The 20343-nt window shown below is 55.1% G+C and overlaps 1 protein-coding gene across 2 annotated transcripts in view; it reads right to left on the bottom strand.

Annotated features, from left to right (window-relative positions):
* The window catches only part of NIBAN2 (niban apoptosis regulator 2), a 64581-nt gene that overhangs the window by 12126 nt on the left and 32112 nt on the right, over window positions 1-20343 (bottom strand). For both annotated transcript variants that reach the window (XM_023217093.1, XM_023217094.1), the window contains exons 2-8: window positions 15387-15517; window positions 10906-11034; window positions 8778-8883; window positions 7422-7589; window positions 1678-1793; window positions 981-1085; window positions 726-888 (exon numbers count right to left, since the gene is read on the bottom strand). In XM_023217093.1, the coding sequence (XP_023072861.1) occupies window positions 726-888; window positions 981-1085; window positions 1678-1793; window positions 7422-7589; window positions 8778-8883; window positions 10906-11034; window positions 15387-15517 (918 nt within the window). The remainder of the gene's footprint in view (window positions 1-725; window positions 889-980; window positions 1086-1677; window positions 1794-7421; window positions 7590-8777; window positions 8884-10905; window positions 11035-15386; window positions 15518-20343) is intronic.

Genomic DNA, 20343 nt, shown 5'->3' with positions numbered 1-20343 from the left:
AGTACTCAGGAGGCTGAGGCAGGAGAATTGCTTGAACCCGGGAGGCGGAGGTTGTGGCAAGCGGAGATGGCACCACTGCACTCCAGCCTGGGTGACAGAGAATAAACTGACCTGGGAAAGCTACACTTGCTGAAAGTAAATGTACTTTAAAATGACACATGGTAAATCTGTGATGAGTCAGAGATGAAAAGAAGGCTTGAACCTCCTGAACAAAAATTTTTCTCTTGGGCCGGGCGCGGTGGCTCAACCCTGTAATCCCAGCACTTTGGGAGGCCGAGACGGGCGGATCACGAGGTCAGATCGAGACCATCCTGGCTAACACTGTGAAACCCCGTCTCTACTAAAAAATAGAAAAAACTAGCTGGGCGAGGTGGCGGGCGCCTGTAGGCCCAGCTACTCGGGAGGTTGAGGCAGGAGAATGGCGTAAACCCGGGAGGCGGAGCTTGCAGTGAGCTGAGATCTGGCCACTGCACTCCAGCCTGGGCGACAGAGCGAGACTCCGTCTCAAAAAAAAAAAAAAATTTCTCTTCAAGATCTGGGTTTATAGAAATAATAGCCACAAAACAACTCACAGGGACTGGAGTACCACCGTGCAGATTTGACTCCAATTCTTACAAATGATCAATGAGCAAGTCACTGCTGTGAAATGTACATGGGTCACGAAATAAAAAGAAAGTCCACCTTGGCCCCTGGAGTTCCCGTCGGGCATGGGGGTGGCCGCCTACCTCGGATCTTGCTGGCGAGGTGCTCCTTGGAGGTGATGATTTGGTCCATGTCGGTTCGGATGACAGCCTGCATGGCTGGCCGCATCTGCTGCACCTTGGACAGCACCTCCTCAAAGCGTGCCTTGGCCTGCTCGTACACCATGCGGTACACGGCGTCCGAGATCTGTGGGCAGAGCAGCTGCATCGGCACCAGGGCTGAGGGCACCACGCCAGCTGCCAGCGCCGTCCCCGCTGCAAGGCCCCAGGCCCACCCACCTGGATCCATTGCCGCTGCCGCTCCTGCGGTTTCCCCTTCAGCCGTGGGCCGAGCTCTGCCTTCAGCTCCGGGCCCAGCTCCTCCATCACCAGGTTGCTCAGGATCTAGGTTGAGGAGGCACAAGCCAGGCCAGGGGCTGGAGAGCGCTCAGCTGGCCTGTTTCTCTCCGCATTCCCACAAGCCGGGCCGCTCCAGCCCCCACCTCCTCCGCGACTGGCCCATTGCTTCACCGTCCCCACTGCCCTCTCTCCTGAGCTTCATTCCCACCGGTCCCAACCGATCTGCCTGAGTATCCTGTAGGATCCTCAGACTCAGGGGCCAGCCCCAGGGCCTTTGCACAGGCTGCCTTCCCTACCTGGAATACCACACTCTTTCCCTGCTTTGCCTGCACATGGAAGTGTACATTTATTTGCCAAATGTCTGTTTCTCCTGCTAGACAGAGAGCTCCCTGAGGGCCAGGGATGTGTCCACATTGTTCCCAGCTGCACCCCAGCACCTCATCCAGGTGCTCAGATGCCCAGTAAGTGATGAATAAACCAGTGAGTATCTTCCCTGCACTTGTCCAAACCTGAGCATGTCATCTCCTTCCAAACCAGCAGCACCCCAGAGCCTCATCTCCGTACCCAGCCCCGTGCCCTCCCCTGCTGGGTCCTCGGGTGACTTCTGAGGTTTCCCCACCAGCCCGTCTGGCCTCACCTGCACCTCGTTCCCACACAGCATCTCCCAGGTGCCGTACAGCTCCTTGGACTGTCGGTACATGCGGATGGCATCTGTGAATGCGGGGCCCTCCACCTTGGAGTCCTCAGGGATTCCTGCCCAGGAGACAGAGGGGGAGAGGAGGTCAGCAGATGGCCCAGTGGCCTCTACCAAGACCAACTGACAACTGACCAGAACCCCCTCACCGCCCCCCACACGACATGCACCTCAGGAGGGCCAGCTGGGACCCCCACTCCCCTCGTCATCAGAGCAGTCGTGGTTGTATCTGACAGGCAAGAGCAGTAATGACCCCGCCACCAACAGTGATGAGACAGCCCCCTTTGCCTCTTTAGCTCCTGAAATCCTCCCAACCACCCCAAGACCTGGGCACTATCATTCGCCTTATTGCTTTACAGATGAAGAGACAACCGGTTGGTGGCCAGGCCACGGGCCCAGGGTCACAGGGAAGGGAGTGGCAGAGCCAGGACTAGAAGCTCCCATCCCATGAGCAGCCACCCAGAATGGCCCTAGAGGCACCCAGACGCCCTTGTTCTAGCCCCGGTTCCTCCCTGACTGCTGGATCAGGGCCCTTCGAACTTTGCCTGGAACAGGCTAGGCAGTAGATATTCTCAGCCCTGCAGGCCATAAAACCCCTCCCGCCATGCTCGCCTCTACAGTCACAGCACAAAAACAGCCACGGACCATCCAGAAACAAATGAGCGTGCCTCTGCTCCAATAAACTTTGTTGACAGAAACAGGCAATTGGCTGATCTGGGCCCATAGGCCATAGGTTGCTGAGCCTGGTTCTAGATCACTGAACCCAAAACGGCCGGTTTCATCTTCCAATGGGAACAATGGCCTCACAGGTCCACTGCGGGGTTCCCTGGGCCACAGTGTAGGGACAGGAGATCAGGGCCCAGCACTGCCCTGCGCCACACTTTTTATCAATAACTGAGGAGCCAGCTGGCTGCTCCACTGGGCCTGGGGTCTGTCCCTCTGTCCTATTCACCGCTGAGTCCAGGTCAGTACCTGGCACAGATGCTTGAATAACTTTGTTAAAGAACGAAGCCGGGTGCGGTGGCTCACACCTGCAATCCCAGTACCTTGGGAAGCTGAGGTGAGGGAATCACTTGAGGTCAGGAGTTCGAGACCAGCCTGGCCAATGGCGAAACCCCATCTCTACTAAAAATACAAAAATTAGCCAGATGTGGTGGCAGGCGCCTGTAATCCCAGCTACTCAGGAGGTTGCCACTGAAGAATTGCTTGAACCCAGGAGGCAGAGGTTGCAGTGAGCCGAGATTGCACCACTGCACTCTAGCCTGGGTGACACAGTGAGATTCTGCTACAAAAAAAAAAAAAAAAGAACGGAAGGGTTTACTATTAATAACAGCTAGAAAAGCACTATTTCTGAATTTTTGTCATTGTTGGTGCTGTCAGTGACCCAAACGCCAGTGAGGTGAACCCCTGAGTGAGGCGTGGACCTCCAGATTCAATGCCGGGGAGGCAACTGGCAGGAAGTTGCAAAATCTGACTTGGGGTAAGAAGGTGGTTAAACACTACCGAGCCAGGCAGCAGGCAGGCTCCCCCGGCCGCGTGCCTCCGACCACCGCATCCCCAGAGCCCAGGAAGGGGAAACGGAAGCCTGAGCACCAGAAACCCAAGGCTCCCACTGCCATGACTATGGGTTGAGTCACCACCCGCAGAGAAAAAGCCCCTCTCTGGGTCCCTCCCCTCCCCACACCCAGCTGACCACAGAAGTCACTGCCTGTCAGAGCCGGGAGGGAGCTGAGCAGGGGGAGGTCCAGCCCGCATCCCTACAGCGCAGCTGCCTGGACGGGGACAGGGGCCTGTGGGAGTCTCACTCCTGCATTTCAGGGACCTGAAGTCAGGCAGGAGTGACAGGAGCAGGGCAGGGATGTTCCAGCCGGAGCAGCATGCAGAGCAGCATGCAGGAGCAGGTGGGTGGGGGCTGCGTACCTGGGCCAGGGGAGGAGGTCCCCCAGACGCCCCACCCACCTCTCAGAAGGGCACGGTTCCTAGAATCCAAGTTTTGACTGGAAAATCTGGACAGTGTGTTACCTGCTGGCTCTCCCACAGGGAGAGGGAATTTTCATCCTGCACGTACCAAGTCAGGTGTGCAGGGCAGATGGCAAGAAAGTAAGGCAGAGGGCCAGGACAGCGGGAGGGAGCCCAGCCAGCCTCGACATTTGGGACTCTCTCTGCACACTCAGCTGCTGAGTGTGACAAGTTTCAGGGTCACCCCTCCTGAGCTCTTCCCATGAGCCCAGCTCTTAGGGGCTGAAGTGTGTCTCCACACCCCCAAATTCATATGCTGGAGTCCTAACCCCCAGTACCCCAGAACAGGATTGTATTTGGACCCAGTGTCTTTTTTTTTCTGAGAAGAGTCTCACTCTGTCACCCAGGCTAGAGTTCAGGGGTGTAATCTTGGCTCACTGCAGCCTCTGCCTCCCAGGTTCAATTGATTCTCCTGCCTCAGTCTCCCGAGTAGCTGGGACTACAGGCTCCCGCCACCATGTCCGGCTAATTTTTGTATTTTTAGTAGAGATGGGGTTTCACCATGTTGGCCAGGTTGGTCTCGAACTCTTGACCTCAAGAGAACCACACATCTCAGCCTCCCAAAGTGCTGGGATTACAGGCCTGAGCCACCACACTTGCCCTTGGTCCCAGGGTCTTAAAGAAGTAAGTTAAATGGAGGGGATGAGGATGGGACCAAATCTAATACAAAAGTGCCCTTAAAAGAACAGTACATTGGCCAGGCGCGGTGGCTCACACCTGTAATCCCAGCACTTTGGGAGGCTGAGGTGGGCGGATCACGAGGTCAAGAGATCAAAACCACCCTGGCTAACACATGGTGAAATCCCGTCTCTACTAAAAATACAAAAAATTAGCCGGGCATGGTGGCAGGCGCCTGTAGTCCCAGCTACTCGGGAGGCTGAGGCAGGAGAATGGCGTGAACCCGGGAGGCGGAGCTTGCAGTGAGCAGAGATGTGCCACTGCACTCCAGCCTGGGCGACAGAGCAAGACTCTGTCTCAAAAGAGAAAAAAAAGGAAAAGTACGTTTCTTCTTGAAAGAAGAGAAAACACAGGCACACAGAGAAATGGCCCTGTGAGGACTCGGAGAAGGCAGCCGGCCACCAGCCAAGGAGAGAGGTCTCGGAGAAACCAGCCCTGCTGACACCTTGACCTCGACTCAGACCTCCAGTTGGGAGAGAACAGATTTCTGCTGCGTAGCTGCCCGGTCTGTGGTATTCGTTATGGCAGTGTTGGGAAACTGAGGCCCCAGGCCTGGCCAAGGTTGCACACACATCAGCTCGTTGAATCCTCAGCTCACTGTGCCCTACTTTTCTCAGGGAGAGAACTGAGGCTCAGAGAGGCAGTCACGGCTGGAGGCCACTCAGCTAGTGGATGGCAGAGCGGGGCCTGAACCCTGGACCAGCGGACTCTAGCCAGACCTGGAGACCTTCCAAGAAAGGAAACTGCATTCCTCACTCCCAGGCAGCAGACAGAGGCGGAGGGACCACGGTCAGATAGGAAGAAGCCTTGACCTCTGCACCCCAGGCCGACACTGAGGACCCAGCACAGCCAGTGCCCCAGCTGCCTCCTGCCACCCCCAGCTGCTCCAGGAATACAGGATGTGAAGGGGTCCCTGGGACCGCTGGTGTCCGCCCAGCTTGGCCTCCTTCCCCCCAGCCCCCACTTCCTGGCAGCCCCTGGAGTGAGCAATTCCAGGCTCCACAAATTCCAAGCCCAGCCTCCAAGACAGAGGAAGCAGAGAACTTTCTCACAGTCCGTGGGGTGGAAGGAAGGCCTGAAACCAGCCTCATCAGCTCCTGCCCTGGGGAGAAGGGGCCACTCGGCAGGACACCTTCCTGGCACAGGACACCCCTTCATTCCTTGGCCCAGCAGCTCTCTTGGGCCTCCCTCTGGTCCACTGCGTGCTAGACCCAAGAACTTCCCCATGGCCTCCCCACCAAGTGCTCACTGTGCGTGCCAGGCTCACGGCCAAGTGCCCCACCCAGACCAGCTCTTCCCAATCATCTCTCGAGCTCAAGTTTATCATCATCCCCACTGCACACACAGGGGACTGAGGTGGCCCTTCCCAACCTTGTTCTGTGCCCACCCCTTCCCTATCTGGCCCAGGTCACCCACCCTGCCAGGCCAGGTCAGCTGTGAGCCTTGGAAACCTAGAGAGATGGCGCCAGGCCAGGGGCTGGGGAGGCGGGAGGCCCTGGGCCAGGCAGCCAGAGCCTTGAGTGCCTCCACCCAGTCCCAGCCCACAGTTCCCGGGTCCTGGGAACAGGAGGCCCTTTGTGGACAGCTGGGCCCAGGTGGCAGGGGCTGGCCTGACTGAAGACCTGGTTCCTCCTGCTTGGCAGATTCCAGACAGGGCAGAGGTGGCTCTGGAGAGGCGGGCAGGAGGGGTGGGGTGAGCTGAGTCCCGCGGTAGCAGCCCAGAGGCCACTGGTGCCCACTCCGTCCCCTGCAAACTTCCACCTCTGCACCATGTGGCACTGAGCCCAAGAGTGGAACAGGGGCAGGCACTTCCCTCAGGCCAGATCACCAGGAAGCAGTTCAGTGTCCAGGACTGGGTTGTTCCTTCCCCAGGAGCAGAAAGACCCCCAGGGACCCCGTTCTCCTTGGAAGACCATCCTCAGCCCTTCTGATCAAATTCCTTAGAGGCCTTCAAGGCTCTTCCAGACCTGACCTGCTTCAGGGCCTCGTGCAGTTCCTCCTCCCGGCCTACCCCTACCATCTGTGGGTCTCCTTTCATGCTGGCTCTGCCTGGAACACTCCTCCCCTCTCCTCTATGCAGGATGTGAGGGGACCTGGGACTGCTGCATCTCCTCCTTCAGGTCTGGGACTTCTCCTTCAGGTCTCAGCTGAAGCTGAACCATAACCTCCTCAAGGGAGCCTGCCCTGATCAACCCCTCCCCCAGCACACACACACACCCTCACGGCTCCCAGGATGGCTCCACCCAGTCAGTACCCAGCACAGCCATAAGCCATTGCCCCAGCATCCTCATCTGTCTATCATCTGTCTCCCCTACCAGACTGCCAATCGTAGGAGGGCATGGAATATTTCTTGCTCCCTTGTTGCACCTCAGAGTAGACACTAAAAACCAGGCCTCCTCAGAGTAGACACTAAAAACATTCGTTGAATAAATGAGTGAGCTGGAAGAGTCACCCCATAAGTTTACAGATGAGAGCAATGAGGCCTTGAGGGAGGCAGTGAAGTTTCCAAATCACCCTGCAGGTTGGTGGTAAAATAATAATAATAATAATAACAACAACAACAACAACAACAACAATCTTTATCAAGCATGAGGTAGACTCTGTGAATCCTCATAAACCCCCTAAGACACACAAGGCATTATCCCCACTTTACAGAGGCTCCAAAAGGTAAATCAGTTCCCTAAGGTCACATAGCTGGAAAATGGGAGAATCAGGATGGTGACTTTGTGACTCAGGGTCCAAGGGCTCAACAACCACACCGCTCTGTGAATAATTTCCTACCTTTTTCCTGAGCAGCACAAAACTTCCTTCTAATCAAGGAAGAAGATTAAGGGTGGTATTACATGGTTTCTTATAACCGCAGAAGGAAAATTAGAACAGCTGGTAGAGCAGGGTTGCCACACCATACTCAGCCACTAGGTGTCACCATTCAGCAATAACCCAGGTCCTGCCTGTCCCTCCCACCGCCCCTGCACCCACAGGCCACTCACCATTGTTGCAGTGCCGGATGCAGTCCTGCAGCACAGCCTGCCACTTGTCCTGCTCGGCTTCCGTCATCATGCAGAAGTAGTAGTGACGCGCATAAGGATGCCAGAGGATGAGCGGGAACTGTGTGGGGCACTTGAGGATGGGGGCACTGCCCGACTTTGCCGTGGTCCCTGTGGAAACAGTGCCCACTGAGCAGCTGCCCTCTGTGGTTGCCCTCCACCAGAGGATGGCAGAGAACTGATCCCTTGGCATCAGCTCTGAGGTCAGGCTCAGGCCCAGAGAAGGCCGGCCTGTCCCAGGGTGACCAGCAAGCCAGGGGGACAGCAACAGCCTTCTTTCTGGCTGTGTTCTCCTCAGCCCAAAACCTGAGTCCAGCATCTGTGTAGACTCATTTCTTAGAGTGGGTAATAAGTCACATCCACTCCAGTCTTGGGTTAGGTTTTAAACTGTGTAAAGCAAAAACAACACAAGATCAGAGCTCTCAGGTTCAAGAGTCAAACACTACCTTCTTGGGTTTCCCTTCAAATTTCGGCTGTGGAGGCCAAAGTGTGGCTTAAGTGTCCACATGGGGAGGGAGGCATGTGGGGAGGAACAAAACACAGCAAAAGGAATTTTTCCCTCCTTCAATTTCATTCTCAAGGATATGTAAGATCCAGCGAGATAACTGGTCCTGGGTTTGACCCTGCTGCTGCTGTTAATGATATGACAATAACAGTTCTTCTTTCTGTCCTGGCTCTGGGTTGGCCTGTACTGGGCACATAGCCCCTTCAGGGTCCACACAACACCCTGAGGGCAGTCCTCTTAGTGCCTGTGCTTTGTAGATGCTGAAGAGGCTGAGATTCAGAGGGGGGAGTGACTCGCCTGAGCAGACACAGTGAAACAAAGCCAGAGTCACACTGGAATCCAGGAATGCTGCTCACCCAAGCCCTCCATCACCACAGAATGGAGGCAAGACTCTACTCTCAAGTCCCTGGGGCACGACCTGCCCCCCAGGCGGGCATGTCCTCTGCCCTCTAGTTCCCAGGGATCATCAGAGAGGCCAATGTTGTTTCTGTAAGGCTTCTGGGGAATTTCAGCCAAAGTGAAGCAAAAGCAGGATGCCAAGAAGAGTAACTCCTGACTAACACTGTGCTGACCCACAGGTTTATGAGGGAAGGTCACTGAACATCTCCCAGGAGGTGCTCAAGGATTTAGGGAGAGGGGAAAGGCAGACAGTGAGGTCCCCATCCACAGCTCTAACCCTAGCTGGTCTCTCCGCAAACATGGGGCTGAAAACAATGGGCTCAGGGCCACCCCTCCCCTAGCCAGCTCCAGAGGCCTGTGCAGGGCATCGTGGCCCAGGGCGGGTGCTCCTTTACCTGGTAAGGAGTTGCCAATGAGCTCCAGGTATTGGTCCACAGAAGTGAGGATTTTGTAGCCTGCACTGTTGATGACAGCTCGTGGTGGGACCTGCCGCTCATAGGCCTGAGGGAGGCAAGAGAGATGGTCCCTGAGGGTTAAGGGTGTGGCCAAGCCCAAATCCCACCTGTTTTCAAGGCCTTACTCAGTGTGGCCCAAAGTGGGGAGGAGAGGGGAAGGAAGAAGAGGAGGCAAGAGAGGAACAGAGGGGAGAATGTCACTGTCATGGTGATTGGAGCAGTGTGGCATCCATAGCAACCTAGACCCCGGCTCTAGGCTCAATTCCTGGCTTCACTGGGTAGTGTCTGTGTGATGCTGAGGATAAAGTTCCTTAGATGCCTAAGCTTCAGCTTCTTCATCTATAAGACCAGGGAATCAAGAATATTCAGGATGGGGAAATCATTTTAAAATAAAAACAAAACCAGGGTAATAACCATTCCTGCCTCACAGAGCCATGTGAGGATCGAGTGAGATAATCTGCAGTGCCTGGCACACCACAAGGACTCAGAGAGCTTGGTCGAGGTGGTTGTTCTTACTGTTGCTACTGCTGCTATTACCTCTGTTCCCAGCAGCTCCACTAGTTGAGCATTTCTTACATATCTGGCCCTGTGCTAAGGGCATTGCATGCTTCATTTCACAGAATTTTCCCAATCCAAAAGGTGGATCACCCACAACTTCATACAGCTGGGAAGTAGCAGACCTAGGACATGAACCAGGGCTATCTGTCTCCGGAGCCTGGGGTATTTGACCATTACCCTGAACTGCCCCCACCAACTTCCTAGGTTCTGAGCACCACACAAGTGTCCTCTAGAGGAGAATTAGGTCTAGAAACTTATACCAGTAGCAGTGGGGAAAGCAGTTCTGATAGAATAGCTCATACAGCAGGGCTACCATGCTACTCCCTGCCACCAGGTGTCACTATATAACATAGTTTCTGAAAGTAGCTCAGAACCTGTAGGGTGCTGATTTGCAAAACATGGTCTCTGATATTCAGCACCACCCTAGAATTTATTAGAAATGCAAATCTTTACAGGCCGGACACGGTAGTTCACGCCTGTAATCTCAGCACTTTGGGAGGTTGAGGAGGGCAGATCATGAGGTCAGGAGATCAAGACCATCCTGGCTAACATGGTAAAACCCAGTCTCTACTAAATATACAAAAATTAGCTGCGCATGGTAGCGCACGCCTGTAGTCCCAGCTACTCGAGAGGCTGAGGCAGAAGAATCGCTTCAACCAGGGAGGTGGAGGTTGCAGGGAAGCAAGATGGCGCCACTGCACTCCAGCATGGTGACAGAGCTAGACTTCGTCTCAAAAAAAAAAAAAAAAAAGAAATGCAAATCTTAGCTCCACCCCAGACCTGATCCAAACTCTGGAGGAAAGCCCAGCAACGCGTCTTTCAGCAAGCCCTTCAGGTGATTGGGACGTGCTACCAGTTGAGAACCACTACTCTGGGGCACGAGGTTGTTCTTGACCTTATGTTGCTGTCACATTGATCCTCCCTGAAACACAGGGCACAGGCCTGTCCTTCTGGCTGCTCTGGAGAAATGAGCAATTGAAGAAATCAGGTCTGTGGCTCAACCAAGGAGGGCTTCCCCAAGGGCTCGGGGAAAAGATAAGGCACAATGCTCCCATAGGATGTCCTTCTCGGACACCTACCCACCGTAGGGCAGGGGCAAGCTGGGGCAAGGAATGGCCAGATTGTGCCTCCAACAGCTCACTGTGGCTATGAGGATGGGAGGGGTCGGAGGAGAGGCAGGAAGCCCAGTGAGGAAGGAGGTGGCAGGAGGAACACCCCGGAGCCAGCCAGACTGTAGAGAGATTAGGAGGGATGGGGAGGAGTGAGTGACAGTTGGTTATAAGGGACAGAAGGAGTCAGAGATATTCCTGAGATGAAGAATGAGCTGCCATCTGGAGAGGGCACCCAGGGCAGCCCAGTTTGGGGGAGGGGAGGGGCCGAGGTTGTGCTCTGGCCCTGGTGACTGTGTGCAGGCTGCGCCGGTGGCGTCTGGGGCCTAAGTTTCCGAGTGGGGGAGGGGCACACATGGAGAAAGCGTGGAGCTCAGTGCGGAGCCCGGGCCAGGCCTCACCACTTTGTTGTCGTAGAGCACCAGCCCATAATTGTGGGGCACGAGGCTGAAGCGGTTCCTCCACTTCTTGCTGTCCTCCTGGTACTGGAAGAGGTTCCCCGAGAAGATGATGCGCTCGTCCAGTGGCACCTGTGGGCAGGAGGGGGCGGGGAGTGAGGCCCAGGTCCGGGGAGGTGGTGCTCCCGATGAAACTGACCGGCCAGCAGAGCCTGTGTGCGCACCCCCTGCCTAGCACGTCCTCCATTTTGGATCTCCCCGAGTCCTCCCAAGGCCTCTGAGGCCGGGCTACATCTCATCCGTTCTGCAGATGAGGAGTGAGGCTCAGAGCCATGGAGGGGCTCACCCAGGGTCCAGGCAGGGTGGTGATGTCAGGACTTGAACCCAGGACAGGCACTGATGCAGGGCCTGGTCACAGCCAGGCTCTCCCTCTCCATCCCAGCCTTGGGCAGTCACAGCTACCTTGGAAGGGTCTGGGGAGACGGCTGCTCTCCACCCACCTACAGCTGCAGCACTAGTGCCCCACGGTCACTCCAGGGACAGGGGACACACCCACGGGCCAGGACTGCGAGGGCCCCAGTACCTGGGCAAGTCTCTCCCTGGCTCTAGGCTTCTGTTTCCCCTCAGGGCGATGACAACTTGAACAAGGTGGCTCCAGAGAGCCTGTCAGCTCTGACGGCTGATGAGACGCCTCCCTAAATCTGGGTGGGGATGGAGGAGGCCTCTGTCTGGGGGTGTTTGAGGTCTGACCCACGTCCTGGCAGGTTGGTGACCTACGTGGGCTGCAGAAACGCCCCGACCTTCCTACAAAGCCCTAGCTCTGCCTGACTCACAGCGTGTCTCGTCAGTTTGAGCATCGGTTTCCTCATCTGTAAAATGGGAACAGTAAGCGTTGGCACGTGACAGGCAGGTGCATAATACACAGGACCACCATGACCACTACTGGTAGGACTCAGCGTCTCTGACGGCCTCCCATCCTCAGGGACTGACTTATCTGGGGATGGGGAAGAAGGGAGATCTTTAAACCAGGGTTGAGGGCCCAAGCGGAAGCTATGGCCAGGTGCAAGGCGTCCTGAGCAGCCAAGCACCAGGAAGCTTCTGGAAGGAGACAGGCCACAATGGGAGAGGCTTCATCTTGGATGGGAGGGAACCCGGGGGAGTACAGTGTTCCTCTGCAAATTCTATTTGTTCTACAATAAATAAGGTACATTTTGCAAAAAGAAACATTTCTCAGATGCAGTTATGGGGAAAGGGTGATTGCCATCGTGCCTGCACCTTCCTGACTTCCTGGCTCTGCCCTGGTACATCCCTGCAGTCCGGTCTCCTCTTCACCCTCCGCCCCCTTCACCGTGTCCCCCCGTCCCCAGCTCCTTCCCTGCCACTCTTCAAGGGGAAACACAACACACTCGTGGAGAAGGAGAGCCCATTGTGCTCACACAATAGGACCTGCAGGCTTCTTCCTACCGGGGATAAAAATATTTACAGGAAAAGAACATGGTTCCCCTACCACTCCCTCCACCCCCACACAAAGTGGGCTTTGCCCAAGTCACAGAGCTGCCCTCAGCGGTCTATATCCAGTGGTCTATATATAAACCGCCCACACCAAGCTCAAATCCCTGTCTTTTCTAGAAAGAGCAGACAGAGCCCTCATAACACCCTAGCAAAAGGTCTCTGGTTTTCGTCTCACCCCTGCTTAGGGCAGGAGCCCCAGGACACAGGGACGGGCACTCAGGGACAAGGCCAGTCCCAGCAGGAGGCTGTGCAGAAGCAGGCTTATGGCCCAGGCAGGCTCAACAACCCCCACCACCCAGTCCACCCCCAGATCCTGGGGAGCTCGCAATGGGTGGCTGGCTGCGGGTCTGGGTTTTATTTTTAAGACTTTCAAATGGCAGAGTCGTGTTCGATTGGAAGGCCTGCAGGAAACGAAACAGAACTCGACAGCCCAGGCAAAATATTCTAGACTCTGCAAAGCTCTCCAGTGCCTCGGTCAGAGAGAGCACAGGCCCCAAGGTCAGACAACCAGGACTCCTGTCTCGGCACCACCACCCACTGCCAGAGCCTGGACGAGCAGCTCCGCACCTCTGAGCCTCAATGTCCACATCTGTGATACGGGCATCATCATAGCCCCTCCCTCAGAGTGGGGCCAGCAGGCTAAGCAAACAGTACAGGCACCAGACAACTGCTGTTTTAGCCAGGCACTGTGGCTCACACGCTTGTAATCCTAGCATTCTGGGAGGCCGAGGCAGGTGGATCACCTAAGGTCAGGAGTTCCAGACCAGCCTGGCCAACTTGGTGAAACCGTCTCTACTAAAAATATAAAAAATTAGCCGGGTGTGGTGGTGGATGCCTGTAATCCCAGCTAGTGGGGAGGCTGAGGTATGAGAATCGCTTGAACCTGGGAGGTGGAGGTTGAAGTGAGCCAAGATTGTGCTACTGTACTCCAGCCCAGGCACCAGAGTGAGACTCCGTCTCAAAAAAGTAAAAAACAAAAAGACAACTGCTGTTTTATTATTCTTATTTCTATTGCATTATTATTTTATCATTATTATCACTTTATTTTATTTGTATTCTATTATTGTTTCTAATAAAAACCACTGTTGTTTTGATCACCACTGGTGATTAATATTATTATTTCTAGTATTATGATGTTATCATAACTTTGCATTGTGATGATCCTGAGTGGCAAAATGAGACCAAAAATACTGCTTTTCAGGGATTGTGGGTGAGTGGTTTCATTTCACTCTCCTTGCTCACATGTTGCTATTTTTCTACAATAAATGTGCACTCCTGCCTCCCCAGACTTAAATGAGGCCTCAGGCAGAGGAAATGCTTCACGGCCTCAGCCAGAGCCCACTTGTCTTGGATTACAGGGACTTGGGCTGCCCATGACATTTCTTTCCAGACAGGGGAGCCATTCTGGCCCCACGCACCTGGGCTGCGTCCAAGGCCTCCTTTTCTTTCCTTTCCTACCACACAGATACGCACCTGCCAGACACCCAGGCCAGGCCACAGCCGGGCCCCTCTGCCGCTCTGCTGCCACAGGGTCAAGAGGTTACCAAGACACCGGGGAAGAGGCAACCTTTTCTGGGTCCAAAAGCAAAGGTGATGCTCTGAGCAGCTCCGACACATGGTCCTGACCTCCCTCCACCGGGTGGGCTGCAGTCACGGCAGAAAGGGCCCTGGGCTGGCCCTGCCTCTGCCATCCTGAATGAGCCACTTAAAGGCTCAGCCTTGGCCAGGTGCGGCAGCTCAGACCTGTAATCCCAGCACTTTGGGAGGCCAAGGTGGGAGGACCTCTTGGGTCCCGCCCCCAGCCCCATGTCCGAGTCAATCACAGGTTCCTCTTCCCAGAAGGCTTTGCCAGCATCCTCTGGCCCATACTGACCCTCAGGCTGGAGCCAGGAAGCTTCTAATCCCTCACTCAACAAATATTTCCTTGGCAAACAGCATCCTACTATCTATATCACAGCAGATCATGATGAGGCCAGTGACAACGCCTTCCCTGCTTCAGGCACAACCACCCTGTGAAGGAGGTGTTCTCATCCCATTTGACAGATGAGTAAACTGAGGCTCTTAGTGGAGGAGCTTGCCTTGAATTAGAGACTATCAAGACTCTAGAGCCCCAGCTCTGATGGTAGAGGAGGTGAGCAGGGAGGAGTCACCCATGGTGACTGAAGGGGTCTCAACAACACGACCTGGGTTACCTACCTATTGAGAAGTGGGAAGGAGGCTAGGCATGGTGGCTCATGCCTGTAATCCCAGCACTTTTGGGGAGCTGAGGCTGGAGGATCACTCGAGCCCAGGAGTTTGAGACCTGCCTGGGCAACACAGCAAAACCCCATCTCTACAAAAAATGCAAAAATTAGCCTAGAGTGATGGTGTGCACCTGTAGTCCCAGGAACTGGAGAGACTGAGGTGGAAGGATCACTTGAGCCAGGAAGGTTGAGGCTGCAGTGAGCCATCATTGAGCCACTGCACTCCACCCTGGGCAACAGCAAGACCCAGTCTCAAAAAAAAAAAAAAAAAGTAATAAGCCGGACATGGTGGCTCACACCTGCCTGTAATCCCAGCATTTTGGGAGGCTGAGGCGGTCAGATGACTTGAGGTCAGGAGTTTAAGACCAGCCTGGCCAACATGGTGAAACCCCATCTCTACTAAAAATACAAAAATTTAGCCGGGCATGGTGGTACACTCCTGTAGTCCCAGCTACTCGGGAGGCTGAGGCAGCAGAATGCCTTGAACCTGGGAGGCGGAGGTTGCCGTGAGCTGAGATCGCGCCACTGCACTCCAGCCTGAGTGACAAAGCGAGACTGTCTCAAAAAAGAAAAAATAATAATTAATTTTAAAAAAAAGAAGCTGGGGGGACCCTTAGAGGCCATCAGAGTAACAATGGGAAACTGAGGCCCAGAAAAGTAAAGTCACTCCCTTGAGGCCACATGGCAAGAAGGAGCAGAACCCACTCGAGCCCTCCCAGCATGTCTCACCTTGCGCCAGAGCAGCTGTGCCTGCGGCAGCCCCGTGCCCTCGATCTCATGGCGCATGCTGTTGAAGAGAGCCACGCCATACTGGTCTTCATAGAACTGGAGGAACTCTGTCAGGGTCTTCCCGGTTTTTTCTGGAAGAGAAGGACAAACAGGAGTGTGAGGTCCTCAGGGATGCTGATGCATCGCGATCCTTCCCCTAGGCAGGAGTGGCTGCAAAGCCCCAAGTTCCCGCATGTGGAATTGTTTGCACAGGCTCCTCGCGCTCATCTGCGCTGCATTTCTGGCCAGAACTCCGCGTTTCCTGTGAAAACCAACTGCCTTGGAAAGGGTGAACCTCCAGATGGGAAAGCGGGCAATGGCCACAGACAGAGAATCAAACAAATGCAAACAGAACCAAGACTCCATTTCCTCTAGTCACACTGGTGGGGACATGCACAAACAGGCCGTGTCACTCGGAGCTGGGGGTGCCCGGAATGGGGACAGCCATTTCAGAGGGTGGGTGTCCTGTTCTTGGATGCTCCCACCTCTGAGAATCTACCCCACAGAACAATGCACAGGAGGACACAAAGGCGAATGTGCACTGAGGCCATAGCGGGGAGCAGCTGAATGTGATCTCTAGGGATGACAGGTATACATCGGTTCACCCAGGACAGTAAAAAGTAAAAAGATGGAAGGAGGCAGGCATGGTGGCTCCCAGCACTTTTCAAGGCCAAAGCGGGTGGATGGTGGATCACCGGAGGTAAGGAGTTCAAGACCAGCCTGGCCAACATGGCGAAACCTGGTCTCTACTAAAAATACAAAAATCAGACGGGCATGGTGGCAGGCACCTATAAGCCCAGCTACTCAGGAGGCTGAGGCAGGAGAATTGCTTGAACCTGGAAGTTTGGTGGAAGGTGGAAGTTTCAGTGAGTCGAGATTGCACCATTGCACTCCAGCCTAGGCAACAGAGCGAGACTCCATAAAAAATAAATAAATAAATAAAAATAAAACAAAATTAAATTAAATTAAATTTTAAAAAAAAAGATGGAGGGACCTATCTGGATAGGTGCCAACAAAAGGAAAGGGCTCGTACTCCATTAAGAAAGCAAGTGACAGAGTCACCTGTTGACTATCATCTCATTAAAAAAAAAAAAACCTCTTTCTGGCCAGGTGCAGTGGCTCATACCTATAATCCCAGCACTTTGGGAAACTAAGGCAGGTGGCTCGCTTGAGCCCAGGGGTTTGAGACCAGCCTGAGCAACACGGCAAGACCCCATCTCTACAAAAAATACAGAAGTTTGGTCAGGCGCGGTGGTTCACACCTGTAATCCCAGCACTTTGGGAGGACAAGGTGGACAGATCACCTGAGGTCAGGAGTTCGAGACCAGCCTGGCCAACATGGTGAAACCCCGTCTCTACTAAAAACAGAAAAATTAGCCAGGCATGGTGGCGGGCGCCTGTAATCCCAGCTACTCAGGAGGCTGAGGCAGGAGAATCACTTGAACCCAGGAGGCAGAGGTTGCAGTGAACCAAGATCGTACCACTGCCCATCCTGGGCGACAGAGCAAGACTCTATCTTTAAAAAAAAAAAAAAAAAATTAGCCAGGTGTAGTGGTGTGTGCCTATAGTTCCAGCTATTCAGGAGGCTGAGGTGGGAAGGTCACTTAAGCCCAGGGAGGTCGAGGCTGAGTGAGCTATGATCGTGCCACTGCACTCCAGCCTGGGCGACAGAGCAAGACCCTGTCTCAACACACACATAACAAAACCAACACTCCTCCTATTTGTGCATATAGATGACTCAGGCTTGGGTGCGTGGAGGAGGTCTGGAAGGCAGCATGCCAGGCTGGGAGGGCAGGACCTCTGGTGTGGGAGTGGGGAGTGCACAGTGAACTTCATTTTCTGTTTATTCCCTTTTATAGCATTCGAATTATTTTACAATCATGATTCCTTTCATAATAAAAAAATAAACATTCTAAAATTAACGCCTCTACCAAGTGAACAACCCTTCTGCTTTCACTGGCTATTTGCTCCTGTCTTCTGCGCAGTTTCTGAATACAGGTGAGTGCTATGGCCTTGAGGACAGGCCCAGGCCACATCAGGCTCAGCACCTGTGCTCCTGGGTGTCCCCATGTTCAGATGAAGGAGGAGGCCCAGAGAGCATCTCAGACCCATGAGGGGAGACGCTTCCTTGTCCTAAGAAGCTGCAGCTCGCGCCCCGACCGGGATTTGTGCTGGCCCGCTGTGCGGCGCCCCTCTCCGGGCCTCTGCTTCCCCCCATGCACTGAGAGGCTGGATTTAATGATGGGCAAGCCCTGCCATCTGACAGTCTTGGATTCCAGGTTTTAAAGCCCTGGTCCTTTCTCAAAAGAGGAGCTGGCAGGACCCTGCCCCTCCCGTGGCCAGTCTCCAGGTACTGAGGGCACCTGGTTAGGATGACATTTCATTCCATCCTCTCTGTAGCTCTGTGAGGGAGAAACTGTTATCCCCACTTTACAGAGGAGGTAACTGAGGCCCTGGGAGGTTAAGTCACTGGCATAAGGTCACACAGCCAGTGGGTGGTGGAGCTGGGATGCAGTCCTGGGTCCCCGCCAGGAGGTGGTGGCCTGGGAGGAGGGCTGAGAGGGCATGCCACACGCCATGCCTCACAGCTCATACCCAGGGTCCCAGGCACGTGACCTTCCTGCGTGTCTGCCCACATCCTGGGCCCTGCCTCAGTGATGGGGGTGGGGAGATGCCCCCACCCTCTCTCCACAGACCCTGTCCCTCCCTGTGCTCCCGTTTCCTGGAATGAAGTCATGTCCGTCCAGATTCCAGTCTGGGGGTAGGAAGGGGAGAACGAATGAGGAATTTGGTTTGAATGCCTATTTTTCAAAAACCATAAACAACCAGAACTCTCTCGGAGACCATGGGAATTGTTTTGAAAAACGATGAAGCAGAGAGGGGGCCGGTGGAAGAGAGTCACACACTGGGGCTAATAGGAAAACAGGATGGAAGCTGACAATAACATTGGTGCCATGGTGGTCGTCGGCACAGCCACCGTGCTACGGCCGGTTTTATGTTTGCGAACCCAGAGAACCTCCGTGAGAACCCCAGGGAGCCACTGCTGTTGTATTCCTATTTCAGGGATGAAGAGTTAAGCCACACACCCCATGGGCATTCTATCAATGTGGCCAGCAGGATGGGCAGGCTTGGGCCTGCAGGTCTCAGAGGTCCTTTGGCCATGGCTCCAGGCCCCCAGCCAGCCCCAGTGCACCCAGCCCACGGACAGATCCCAAAGGGCTGGAGTCTGCCACCCTGGTCCTCGGGGAGCCAGGCCCTGGAGGGAGCTGCCATAGCTGTGAAGACTCGAACCCAGGTCTGCCTGACCGCAGCCCATGCTCAGCTGCCCGGACAGCACAGTCCAGATATGGAGTCCAGGCAAGGAGGAGCTAGGTTCAGAAAGGCCTCTGGGCTGGGCTGGGGAGGACAAAAGAGGGCAAGACTGAGCCAGGAGAAGGCCCAGCATGTCCCATCGAGGGACAATTGAGGCCCAAGTGGGGCAGGGCTACGGACCGGAGAGGAAGCTGCAGGAAGCTCTGAGGAAGGGAGACATGTGAGTGCGGGGACCCGCTGCCTGTCAGGCTGGGAGCTGAAGGTCAAGGCTGAAGGTCAAGTCTCTGGGCCAGCGCAGTGCTGCCCACAGGCCTAGGCCTTGGGCTGAGGGGACGCCGGCAAGGGTCAGGGATCCAGGATGCAGTTCCCTCTAGGTTTGCCACGTTGGCCCCAGGTGGAGCCAGAGTTGCTCACTACCCAGGCTTGCTCTCAGAATTCAGGCGCCAAACAGGTCGGGTAGGGAGGCCGGGAACTCTGCTGGGGGGTCTGGTCTCCTTTTGCTCACCACTGGATCCTGGGCACCGGGCCTGGCACAAGCAGATGTCGTCGAGGGTAAAAAGAGTGGGAGGTTGGTCCAGCAGCCAAATAGTTATTAAGTCCAAACAAGAGAAGGCCGTGGGGCAGTCATCGGAGGGATACTGAGGGAGCACCATGCTGGAGGTAGGGGGACGGCATTACAAGGGGTTAAGGACCTTAAGGATGGCACCCAGGCAGCACCGGGAAGCCGGCCCCGCTCAGAAGAAGGGTGGCAACCAAGGGAGAGCTGGAAAGCGAGGACCATGGGAAACAGGGCCACGGATAGCTTCTTGGCAGAAGCAGCCCCGAGCACATTCTTGAGAGATGTCCTCAGCCAGCACAGAAGGAACCGCCACGTGCTTTGTACAGAGGAAGTAACCCAGAGACGCAGAAGATGAGGACTCGGGTGCTCGGGACCCCAGGTGTGGAAGCCAGAGGGACCCAAAAGGCCAGCAGCACTCGGAGGGGACCAGCCTGGACAAAGGGCTTGCAGGAGCCTTCCTGGCTGAACCCTGCTGGAAGAGGACCCAGGCGGGCACCACAGCCCTGGTGAGAGCTCAACCAGAGGACCCAGCCTGGCCATGGCCTCACCTGCTGAGCTCTGGGCCCCACCCAGTACCCCACTTTTCCTTCTTGCTCCCGGCATTGTCGCTTCAGGATTTTACAACCCAAATTCCCATGCAACGTACCGGCCTGGGTGTCTGTGAGGGTCCTGAGCCCGGGTACCCTCTTTTCTCCATACTTGCCCACAGCAGCTCTCCCCATTTCCTGCCACAGCCTCTGGAGACACCACACGCCACGGATTTGGGGCAGATGTTGGCCAGGGCCTCCAACACTCAGACTTACCACCCTGTTAGGGGAATGTGAGCCAGAGAGGGTGAGCAGCTCAGCTGAGGTCACACAGCCAGACGGAGGCAATCGGGTTCGAGCCATAGCCAGCTGCATGCCACCCTCCTGGTCCTGGCTCTGGCCACTGTCTACAGGGCCCCACGGGCCCCCTACCTCCCCTTAGAAGGCACAGAAGAAACAGGCTGTGCCCCCATCTGCAGAGGCAGGGCTGGCCCGCAGGTCCTGGGTCCAGGAACTGTTA

Source organism: Piliocolobus tephrosceles, chromosome 14, assembly GCF_002776525.5.
Source record: "Piliocolobus tephrosceles isolate RC106 chromosome 14, ASM277652v3, whole genome shotgun sequence".
Classification (NCBI taxonomy): domain Eukaryota; kingdom Metazoa; phylum Chordata; class Mammalia; order Primates; family Cercopithecidae; genus Piliocolobus; species Piliocolobus tephrosceles.
The sequence above is the reverse complement of the archived record's forward strand: the minus strand, read 5'-3'. Positions and strand labels throughout refer to the sequence as shown.